The 12,230-nt window shown below is 42.7% G+C and overlaps 1 protein-coding gene across 2 annotated transcripts in view; it reads left to right on the top strand.

Moving 5' to 3' along the window:
* LOC144685592 (multiple epidermal growth factor-like domains protein 9) overlaps positions 1 to 12,230 on the top strand; it is a 321,618-nt gene that overhangs the window by 179,424 nt on the left and 129,964 nt on the right. For both annotated transcript variants that reach the window (XM_078550263.1, XM_078550262.1), the window contains exon 3: positions 7,088 to 7,227. In XM_078550263.1, the coding sequence (XP_078406389.1) occupies positions 7,088 to 7,227 (140 nt within the window). The remainder of the gene's footprint in view (positions 1 to 7,087; positions 7,228 to 12,230) is intronic.

Consider the following 12,230-nt stretch of genomic DNA (forward strand, 5'->3'; position numbering starts at 1 on the left):
TAGACCCAGAGAATATTTCATTTGATTCATTGAATTGTTGGCATTTAAATGAAATAAGTTGTCAACTGCACATTAGCAGCACCTATGATAATTGTTTAACTTATTTATCATCATAGTCTTGGACAGTCTTGCAGGTGCAAAGTACTTTTTAAACTGTTCCAAACATTGCCCTGTTGAAACTGACTTCTAGTTACCATGTGGTAGGATCCTATGGCCCCTTCCATTTAAACACCCTTTGACTTTGGGTTCTAAGGTGGATTGTAGCTATGCATTGTTGCTGACTACAATAAAATACACTCCCTTTTTTTTAAAGTTTATATAAATTACTCACTTTAAAAGTACATTGGAATCGATTAGAGTCCATGAACTTTGTAATATGTGGGCGTTCAGTATAATGGTGTTAACTACAAACTGCAGGAACAAATAGCAAGGCAAATTTATTACGTGACCATGGATATAACCTTAGGGCTCTTACTCCAGTCCAGAACTAATGACACTCCAGAGAATGGTGCTGTTTCAAGCTTTGTGAAATTAACACAGCACTTAATACCAATGTATTCTCACGACACTGTGAGTTACTGCCAATAGACAATTGAACCAATAAACTAATTCAATCTCAGAAATCACTGTTTACAAGGCCGGAAAGAACCCACATTGGTCCTTGGAGAAATTCAAAATGAAGATACTGTAAATTGTGCATCAAGCCTATTAGCTATAGCGGGTTGATGCATGTTTTCCGAAGGGTTATCATTCTTTTCCGTCTCATGTAAGTTGAAGTTATGAAAATATTAAAAAAGGCCCACAAATTACAGCACCATCCTTCAGAAAAGGTTACACAGTTTTTGAACACTTTACTGAGTTTGGCACTGTATTTAATGATAGAATAATAACCCGATTGTCAAATGGCAGTAATTATAGACACTTGGGACAAGCTGAGCTTTCACAAAACCTTTGACATTTTAACATACGATTTTTCTGCATTTTTTCAGCATCTCTGTGGAGGAGTCGTTGAATATTCACAGAAGCATAGTCACATTTTGTAGATCAAATGCTTTTTGAATAAAATTCTAAATTTTGGTGATCTAATAGTTGCTTTCCTGTTAGTTATGAATTTGCTAAACCTATTAAATTGTACCTATTTTATGTACTTTTCATTCCAAGTACCCTAGTAGCATAAAATTAGACCACAACAAAAATCCAAATTCAACATATCAGAGGGCTCAGTGACAATGAGGTTTTGTTGACAGCGAGTGCTGGGGTGAGACAGACAAGAAAGAGAAAGTAATGTCATTATATTCCTGGACAACTGTCATATTGATTTTTACGGGCAAATGTAGACACCAGATCCAAAATGCTGACTGGCTGTGTAGAAAGCTAATGATTATTATTTATTCAGAGTTTGAATACCTCCTGCTAATTAATGTTAGTTCTAAGATACAAGAAAACTCAAAGCTTGTTAACAGCATTTTACCCGCCAGCCGCGATGTTGTATCGTCCCAAATCCACCATATTACTTATGCATTCCCAGGAAATACGCCATTTCCATGGCAGGTGGGCTGTCATTTGCCCGCCACACCGCTTCATCATGTCGGGCGCCATATTTAAAGCCCAGTCATGCACACCTCACAGTGCTTTCAGCCCATCACTACTGCAGGGAAGGTGTCCACGAAAGCCAAAAAGACTGCAGCCCCCAGGATTAATGACGCGTAACTGGAATGCCATTTGAACGCTGTGGAGACCCACCATGATGTCCTCTACCCCCACTCTGGCTGCAGGACAGGCAGCAGCATCACCAATCCAGCAAGGCAGGCAGTGGCAGCGGGGGTCAGTGCTAATGCTGCACAGAAGAGTTTGAACATCCAATGCAGACAGAGGATGAATGATCTCATCCATGCAGCCTGGATATGGCAACCATCTCATCAGTCTAAACTCACACACTCAAGCCCATCACACATTCACTGGCGACTCACTCACTGCCAACTCAACGGACATCACTACCCATTCTCACACACATACCATCACTTGTCCATCTGGCCTCATCTCCTCTGGAGGCTGCCTCCTCAGCCCTCACCATCTTGCGGCCACTTGCACAGATCAACATGTGTCCCCACACATACCCCGGGATACCCTCCTTCCCCAGTACAGCTTTCGTCTTGCAGCACTTCCCTTGCCTGAGGTCACTTCTCCCCCTTCCCCAAGCAAGACCTTGCCCTGCAGCTGTTAAAAAGCCACCCACTTATGGCTGATCTGGTAGGTAGAGACCTGCCCGTGAGCCTCCCTAAAAGTGATGTGGTGCTGTCAGTGAAGCCTGACACTGATGACTGCGAGTGCTGTCCGAAGCAAGGTAGGTAAGTAAACCCTGAAGTCCCAAGCCAGGTGCACGTTGCTTATTTGGTGTTGTGAAACACATCGGCACGTTTTCCTGCCGAGGTGGGCGGACAATCCAGCGGGGGTGGGGAATGAGTGCGGGGGGCTGGCCTTATAATGATGTGCTGATGTATTACAATGAGGTTCCCCACGTCCAATGGCAGGCCGAGCAGATGATCGCAAACCGGTTTCGTGAAACCGATTGTGTCATGTTGTCTGCTCACACTGAACACGCCCAACGCTAGTGAACACGGAAAATCCCTGCCCATGAGTTCAAATTCAATAAGTGGCTTGCACCACTAAAATAATGATCAGATTATTGTAAAATTCCATTTGTTTCACTATGGAACTGTTACTCCTAGCTTATCTTGCCTACATATGACTCAAAACCCTCTGAAGTGGCCCAGAAAGCGACACATTTATACTAAGGATGCAACATTGCCAATATGTCTCATGTCAAAAAAAACTCAGAAATTGGATATATTTAGTAAGCAAAATCTCTGCTCCATCTAATATTTATTGAATTTTAATCTACAGACTGGTATTCTTTCTAATTCATGTGACCCTCTACAGCACCACTCCTACCTCTCTGCTTCTGCACTGATGTCTTTCAGCTGAATTAACTTTAGTTGTGCAAAATTTCAAAATTCCTCAGTCAACAGGAGGAGTATTTCCAAGATATAATTAATTCTCCCAGATATGATTTCTCTCAAATTCCCTTGAGATGGGGCAATGATTAACAGAGATCATCCCAACCAATGACTTTACCCAAGACCTAGTCAACGTGCCTATTTGTAAGGAAAGTTGTATAAATGGACATTCTCAAAAACCAGAATTCTGCAAAAAAAAGGACACTTACTCAGAAAAATTCCCCCCCCGCCAAAAAAAAACCTAGATGGTAAATTATACAAGGGGACTCTGAAATCACAAGCATTCAGCAGTATGAACCACACACTGCCTTCGTGCACTAAGCTCTGTGACGTCTTAAAACACGCAATACAGCCTGTTTTAAAACTGCTGTTTATGGATCTTTCACTGAATCAGGATGATGGGCACTTCCCCTCACAGCTTGCTTCCTATCTGCCGCCAGATTCTCATGGGGTCAGTTTTTACGGGATTCACTGTGGCTGACAAAGCGCTCCATCAATGGAATTGAATGCGTGAGCGACTGTACTTAAGGGATAGAGTGGTTTTTCTGCCATTATGGATGTTGGATAAAGAGCCCATTCTACTGACAAATTTGACAGTACGTAGAATGACCATTTTGAAAACAAGAACGCCTTCATTGTATAGGGTACAGTTATTAGTATATTGTGCAGTCATTTCAGATTGGTACAAAGTTGGGTCCCAAAGCACCACTATGATGTGTATTCCAGAATGAGAAACCATGCATTCATCTTGCAATAGAATTTATATCTGACTCAATCGGTGACACTTATTGTGATTATAGTAGATAAGTAATTCCTGTTAAGTGTGTGCACTAGTTCAGTGAAAGTTCTTATACTTTGTGGAGAGTACCAGCCACTAAAATAAAAAAAACATGTAAAATCCTGAAATCCTGACCCTGAGAAATGAACGTAAGTCCTCACTGTGAAATTATAAAGTGAAACAAAATCTGAAAGACATATAAATGACATGGCAAATAAAGAAAACCTGAGGGGATATGGTTCAATAATTGCTGAAAGAAAGTTTATGAAAAAAAATCAAGTAATATAAAGTGAACTTCAAAGAAACTGTCAATGTGGAATGTACTGAAACAAGAATAAATGAAAAGATATACATTTACTATGATTTCACATCTTGATAGGGATGAAACGGAGCTGAACACCACATTAAACAGAGTTTGTTACGCTATGCTTTCCTCCAAGCCTTCGATTGCTTTTAGATTAAGATCTGTGCCTATACTTTTATGTAATATTTTTCTCCATTGTTGGCTTTGATGCCCCTTACTGTTCAGCAGCAGCTCGCTTGCAGAATAATTAAAGGTTTTTAGTGAAAACCAAGTATGTAATTAGTCAGTAATGAAAGATAAGGGCTGCACGTATTTAGCTTTTACCGCGTTAATGATTTATCACATTGCGAAAGATGATTGGTGTGCTCACCGCCCCCACATAGATAGACCTTTGAGCTTGTTGCTGTCAATAATCATATAAGTTGTATCTATAAATAGATTTGTCTCTGATTGTCACTCCAGAATGTTATCCTGGAATTATACAGAGGCCGCATAACCCAAATGAAACACAGGAGACATGCAGAGGCCACATTACCTACAAATACCATACTCAGGCTTATTCCAGAGTTATGCAATTTTATGGACATCAGTTACAGCCGCAGTATTTCACATAATGGCTATTGAAATAAGTTTTACACCATTTCTCATTTTACACCATTTTCGGCTTTTCTGTAGTCAAATTAAAGAGTTATTTTTTTTAATGAACACAGTTGGAAGGACAAAGAAGCCCCAAGTCAGAGATTAGCACCCTTTTCAACCATCTACAGATACTTGTTTTTCTTCATTAGTAAATAAGGTTTTAACCTAATAATAATGTGATTTGTTTTTCCTAGTCTGTTTGATTTACTGTAGAGTAGTGAATTGGAAGAAAGTGTTGAGATTTGCTAATTATTTAATTTAGATAAAAAGTGATACTTATTGAATGGCTCGGTCATGTAATAAATCAGCAATGCTATTCAGGTATTGCTTCATCAAAAGGTTTTATTTTTCTCTATCAGTGGCTTTAGTGGGAGCCTTAGTTAACCACCTATAGCACTGACTCAAAATAATGAACATGTTAACAACACTAAGTGAATTCTGTCACTGTTTTGCATTTAAAGATTTTCCATGGGCAGAATATTGAGCTTGGGAGGTAGGCGCACACCCGACCTGGTCGAGCGTAAAATGACGCACGATGACATTGGGAAAGCGTCCCGACGTCATCGCATAGTCCTGTGATATTTTGTTCGGTGGGCTGGCGCGCCAGAGTCGGCAGTGTGTCCGCCGACAATTAAAAGGCCTATTAAGGCCATTAATAAGGTAATTAAATTCAAATTTACACTGCCTGCCCAACCTTACGGTTGGCGGGCAGGCGAAAAAGCCAAGCGGCCTTTGAACTTTTTAGGAAACCTCATCCACGACAGAGTCACATGAGCGGGGACATGTTTTATGGCATTTTTATTTTGTTCATTAGTTTTTTTAAACAGCGCTTCATCTCCCTGAGGCAGCTCCGTGCCTCAGGGAGATTGAAGCGCTCTTTTGTGCGAAGATCGTCCTTGGCCCGCTCGCCCTCCTCCCCCACCCGCCCGCACAGGAGGCGTTGCCGCACGCAGTCCACGCTGGGCAGGCCTTAATTGGCCCACCCGCGTAAAATCGCGGCTTCCCAACCGTCCCTGCTGAGCACCCCCGACAAGGGCAAAATCCTGCTCTATATATTTTGGGAAGACATTAGTCTTAAAAACCAACACACTTTTTGAAGGAGCTAAGCCGTAACTGATTCACTTCAGAATTTATTTAAAATTACAATTTAAAATTTATTACAGTACCTTTACGATTTGTGGGAGAGAGCTCTCTTAAATCATTTGGATAATCAATCAGCCCTTCAGAGTACAACACATCTGCTTGCTTTCAACACAAACACAAATTCTGAGGAAGAAACAGGTGAAGAACTTATGAGGCAGAATTTTCCCCCTGTTGGGGGGGTTGTGTGGGGGCGGGCGTGCGGTGGGGGGGGGCACGGACCTGATTGGCGTCCCCGATCAGGACGCGCCGCCATTTTACATGGGAGGGCCAATCAGACCCGCCCAGCGTGACGCGCTGTGCACTCCCTGTGCGGGCAGGGTGGGGTCCCCTGAGCCGGGAGTGCGCTTTTTCACGCATGCACGCGAAAGAGCGCAGAAATCTCCCTGAGGCACTTATGAAACATTGATTAAAGGTAAGCAAAAATTTTAAGGTCATGTCCCCTCATGTGAAACTGTCACATGAGCTGGGACATGCCCATTAATTTTATTGAAAACTTTTAAAGCACTTTAAAAACATTAATGAAACCTCATGCCGCCTGTGGTTGAGGTTCCATGAAAAATGTGAAGGCCGCCTGGGCTCTTCGCCTGCCCGCCAACCTTAAGGTTGGACGGGCAGCTCAGCCTATGAGTTTAATTGATATTTAAATGACTTTAATAGGCCTTTGACAGTTTGGCGGGCTGTGTACCTGCCGAACTGAAAATCTAAATGGCGCGCAGTGACGTCGGGATGCACGCCGATGTCACCGCGCGTTACTTTACGCCTCGGCAAGCGGGCCCCGCCCCCGCTCGCTGAGCCGAAGATTCTGCCCATGAGCATGTGGATTGAAATCTGGCAGAATGATTGCTGAATAGTGTTCTCCTATCTGCTTTCTAAAATTTACTTCAATTAATAAGTGACTGGAGCCCACAGAAAATCAAGTCACTCATCAGTTGTACAGATAGCAATGGTAGCCCATTAGCTGTACCTAATTTGGCATTATATCATTGTTTATAGCAAACCTGGGACTCTATGTAGAATCAGCACATTAAAAATATCTGCTTTTTATGTTGAAAGGTGTTGTTTACTATGAATTAAATTCGGTAGACAGTAACAGGCAGTAGAATTAAAACACCGTAACAAGTTTGTTGGAAGCTAGTTATATGCATTTCCTCATTATTGGCCGGCACTCATAATTGTTCTTTTCTTCCCCCCTCCCCCCCACAACAGTACTGGAAAATGTCATTGCAAAGAAGGAGTGTCTGGCCTGAAATGTAACCAGTGTCAAATCTTACATTACAAGTTCAGTGAAGCTGGATGTAGACCCTGTCAATGTCACAACCTCTCAAAAGCATGTGACCATATAACAGGTAAGCACTCGGGAACTCTCAATAGTTAATGGCATCCTGATGGTTAATATATGATGAGTTTTTGTGTGTTCCCTGAAAACATTACGTGTCATTTACGTATATAGATTTATTGCTTCTAATCGTTTAATAAATTCAAGGAGTTAAATTCACAGCACAGCAGGACTGGGAAATGTGGATTACAATTCAGATAAAACATCTGAATCACTGTTTTAGGGCAGCAGAAGTTAGTTTAGATATTCCATAAAACCTAAGTAAAACAGCTTTTATTGCTGCTTTATAATGTTGCCTCACTGTTTTATGCTTCAGGTAAATAGTTATATCCACTGTGTGTTATGACCATGTGAGAAGGGGTGAAGTGACTCCCCTATTCTCCCACACAAGGTTTGACCAGAACAGGGTTTTGTGTGAATTTAGAGAGGATGTGCTTTGCCAATTCTGTAAGAGACCCACTATTTATGCTTTCAGATTGTAAAGAATTGGTCAGACAGGTTTTCTTAGATTAAACAAGGAACAAGTTTATTGAAACTATTACCCAAACTAAAAAAACTAGGTAAATCGCCACCACCATTCATACATCACACACATTTGTCTAGGGCCCATACGCACACCAGTACAGATGGCAGAGTAAGAGGGTAGGCTTACATGAAAATTAAAGCAGAGGAGCATACAGTTAGCTGTTCCTTGGCTGGTCTTGATGCGGTGATTCCACATTGCGGCTGTTTTGTTCAATTGTCTTCCTGGGTGTATTTGTATGAAGCAGATTTCCATGTTTTATTCCAAAGTTACTCAGTTTGCAGTTGACTTCTCTTTTCAGGGTGGCTACTTTGCAAAACCGGGTCCAATGCTTCTGAGAGAGAGGCAGAGGGGGCACACTGCTCCAGACCTGTGTTCAGTACAGCATTTTCTTTTCTTCTCTCTCCCCTGCTTGGTAAGCAGGCCCTAAAAGTACCCTGCTGGCTGAATATTCCAGAGAAATTCGATTAGTTCATGCCTGCTGCAGTTATTGTTTCAGAGCAGGTAATTGCATTTTGATGTCTTATCTCAGAAACATTTGAAAGGTCTCAGGATGGTGTGAAGCCAGTAGAGGGTGGCTTTCATGCTCCCAGGGGGTTGAGTGTCTGTTTCTTACATCCTACTTGGTGTAATGTGAGATCGTGTAGATTGCTATAGTCTGGACAGTTTTCCATTGTCTGTAGAGTGTGTCCCAGTATTTATTTAAAAATCCAGCCAGAAAAAGAAAAATTCTTTTAGAGATCAGCTGCTTTGTATGTTGCTGACATTTTGTTGATGTGTGTATTCATTTTCTAAAGTTACATGGTCATGTAGATTCAAAGTGGCCAACAAGGCCTACAAGTATTCACAAAAAGCAAATTACAAATTAGCACCATTTATTTCACTTTTGGTTCACAATATGCTGAACATACTGTGCTAGTAATTTGATTCTTTCATAACATGAAATATAATTTAAAATAATTGCCAGAAGAACCAGAGGCAGAATGAAGAGAATTTTTTTTTAAGCACAGCAATTTTTGTGAGCTGGAACACGCTGCTTGAAAGCATGGAGGGGGTAGATTCAATAATAACTTTAAAAGAAGAATTAGATAAATATTTAAGTTTGACACCATCCAGGATAAAGCAGCCCGCTTGATAGGCATCCCTTCCACAAACATTCACTCCCTCCAACACCGACACACAGTAGCAGCAGTGTGTACCATCTACAAGATGCTCTGCAGAAACTCAACCAAGGCTTCTTAGACAGCACTTTCCAAACCTACGACTGCTAGCATCTAGAAGGACAAGGGAAGCAGATACATGGGAACACTACGACCTGGAAGTTCCCCTCCAAACCACTCACCATCCTGACTTGGAAACGTATCCCTGTCACTGGGTCAAAATCTTGGAACTCCCTCCCTAACAGCACTGTGGGTGTACCTACACCACAGGGACTGCAGCAGTTCAAGAAAGCAGCTCACCACCACCTTCTCAAGGGCAGTTAGGGATGGACAATAAATGCTGGCCCAGCCGGCGATGTCCACATCCCGTAAATGAATAAAATAAAAATTGCCAGGGGAAAAATTTGCAGGGCTATGGGGAAAGGATAGGGGAATTGGATTAATCTTTCAAAGATCCAGTACAAGCACAAAGGCATCCCGAGTTCCTTCCGTGCTGTGTCATTTTATAATTCCATATGTGTAGTTATAAGGGAAGACAGCTTAGTAGACAGAACCGCTTCTCAATGCCATTTACTATGAATCATGCTGCTCAGATGCACATTTAGAACAGCCAGAAAATATGACTTCAGAATAACACACACAAAACAAATTCAAATCAGGATTGCTATTGAGGATGTCAGCTTAATTCTTGTTTTGGATCAATGTAGTTCGGTGAAGCTGTTTTGAATATGACATTTCAGTTGGATCTGAATAGGCTGACCTGGGCTAAGCAGCTATTTTCCAACAATCTGTTTGTCCAATTCTTCTTTCTCCCTGCCATTTGACTGTATGCCCACTTCATCTTAATGCTGCCAGTTAACAAGCATCTCGTAAGAAGCCGTTCAACTCCCAAGAACAGCTTAAAGTCAAGAAAGGTTCACTGTTCTGGCAGCAGCTCTGCTAGAATTTTTTTAAAAAAATCTCTTTACCAAATGGCTCGCGCATTGGAATTTCAGTAAAGCCCTGTTTTAAGGAAGATAAATATAGAGAGCACAATTGGAAGTCATTGTAATGCATAATTTTAGAATGACTCTGTTGATGCAGAGATGCTTAATCAAAGTAGCGAACAAAGAACTGGTGGCAGCTGAAGTACATGCAGAGGAGGGAGAGAGACAGCAACAAAGCATGATAGCTTCAATTTGTAGCTTGTCACTCAGTTTTAAGGAAGCCAGTTTTTAAGATAAGTGGCTCGGCAATTCAAAAGGCCACTAGAAACTTATAAAGGCAGAGGCAACTAAATCACTATGAAATTTCAAAAGAAATATTAGATTTAATTGTTCCCTAGAATATAACACAATACCACGTTTGCTTCTGAAATGTTCCCTATAGACAATTGATGTGATTCCTATACTGTTTTGAAGAGAAAGCAGAATTAATTAGTACATTATTTCATTTAATAATAGTGTATAATCTGAATCTGGGCACGAATGACTGTAAACCCTTGGGGAAGAATTTTCGGGTCGGTGAGCGTGGGCGGGGCCCACCCGTCGATGCGTAAAATGACACACGGTGACATCAGGCGGGTGTCCCGATGTCACCGCGCGTCATCTAGATTTTCAGTTTGGTAGGCGCGCAGCCGAGTCAGCTCCGCACCTGCCGAACTGTCAAAGACCTATAAAGGCCATTTAAATAGTCATTAAAACAATTAACAGGGCTGCCCGTCCAACCTTAAGGTTGGTGGGCAGGCTAAGAGCCCAGGCGGCCTTCACATTTTTCATGGAACCTCATCCACAGGTGGGATGAGGTTTCATTAATTAAATAAAATTTGTCCCAGCTCATGTGACACTGTCTTAAAATATTTCCTTTTCTTTATTTAGATCTTTAAATCTTAAACTAATCTCCTTGAGGCACAGAGGTGCCTCAGGGAGATTTCTGCGCTCTTCTGTGCGCATGTGCGAAAGAGCGCAGGCCCCGACTAAGGGAATCCCCCCTCCCCCTCCCCGCATGCACAGGGAGCACTCACTGCTCCCAGGCACGTGTCATGCTGGGCGGGCCTTAATTGGCCCGCCCACGTAACATGACGGCATGGCCCCACTTGGGGGCGTCGATTGGGTTCGTGCCCATTCCCCACCCGCCCCCACACAATTCCCCGGACGGGGAGGGGGGGGATTTTCTGCCCCTGGTGTCTGTATTTAATAATTATCACTGAGATCTCTATAAATTTCCCTGTTTGAGACATGGGATTCAATGTACTCCCAACTTTCAATCGGACACCAAGAAATGATCCAAAGTGACCAAAGCATTACTTTATTATACTAAACGCTGGTGAAGTTTTGAAGATCCTTAAAAGACTTATCAACTTATCGCTCTAAATAAATTATTCGATTTCTGGAAATTAGACATGAGAACCTGAATGGATTTGAATACTGGATTTTGACCCTGAGACAATGAAGGAATGGTGATATAGGTCACGTCAGGATGGCGTGTGACTTGGAAGGGAACTCCCATGTGCTGGTGTTTCCATGCATCTGTTGCCCTTGTCCTTCTAAGTGGTAGAGGTCGCGGGTTTGGAAGGTGCTGCCGGAGGAACCTTGGTGAGTTGCTGCAGTGCATCTTGTAGATGGTACACACTGCTGCCACTGTGCGCAGTGGTGGAGGGCGTGGATGTTGGAGCTGGTGGATGTGATGCCAATCAAGCGGGCTGCTTTATCCTAAATGATATCGAGCTTCTGAATGCTGTTGGAGCTGCACTCATCCAGGCAAGTGGAAAGTATTCCATCACACTCCTGGCTTAAGCCTTGTAGATAGTGGACAGACTTTATGGAGGCAAGAGGTAAATTGCTCTCTGCAGAATTCCCAGCCTCTGACCTGCTCATTTGGTTTCTGGTCAATGGTAATCCCCAGCATGTTGATACTGGGGGATTCAGCAATGGTAATGCTATTGAACATTAAGGGCAGAATTTAGCCCTTGGCTGGCGGGCGGGCCCCACCGGCTTGGCGGCGGGCGGGCAGCTGAACCCCGCCGCCGAAGCGGGGCCCGCTGCCATTTTGAGTGGGCGGGCCAATTAAGGCCCGCCCAGCGGCCTGCCCGATAGGAAGCGCTATACACTTCCTGTTCCGGCGGGGAGGGAATCCCCAACTGTCAAACTTTCACATGCGCGCGAAAGAGTACACTGCTCCCTGAGGCAAAGTCCTGTCTCAGGGAGTTTAGTGAAAGGAAAGTAAAGTCAAAAAATAGAGACATTTTAAAATTATTAACATGTCCCCCTCATGTGACAATGCCAGACGAGATGGGACATGTTGATGACAAACTCATGAAATTTATTAAATTTTTACAAAACGGCAATGAAA

The sequence above is a fragment of the Cetorhinus maximus genome, chromosome 10 (genome assembly GCF_964194155.1).
Source record: "Cetorhinus maximus chromosome 10, sCetMax3.hap1.1, whole genome shotgun sequence".
Classification (NCBI taxonomy): domain Eukaryota; kingdom Metazoa; phylum Chordata; class Chondrichthyes; order Lamniformes; family Cetorhinidae; genus Cetorhinus; species Cetorhinus maximus.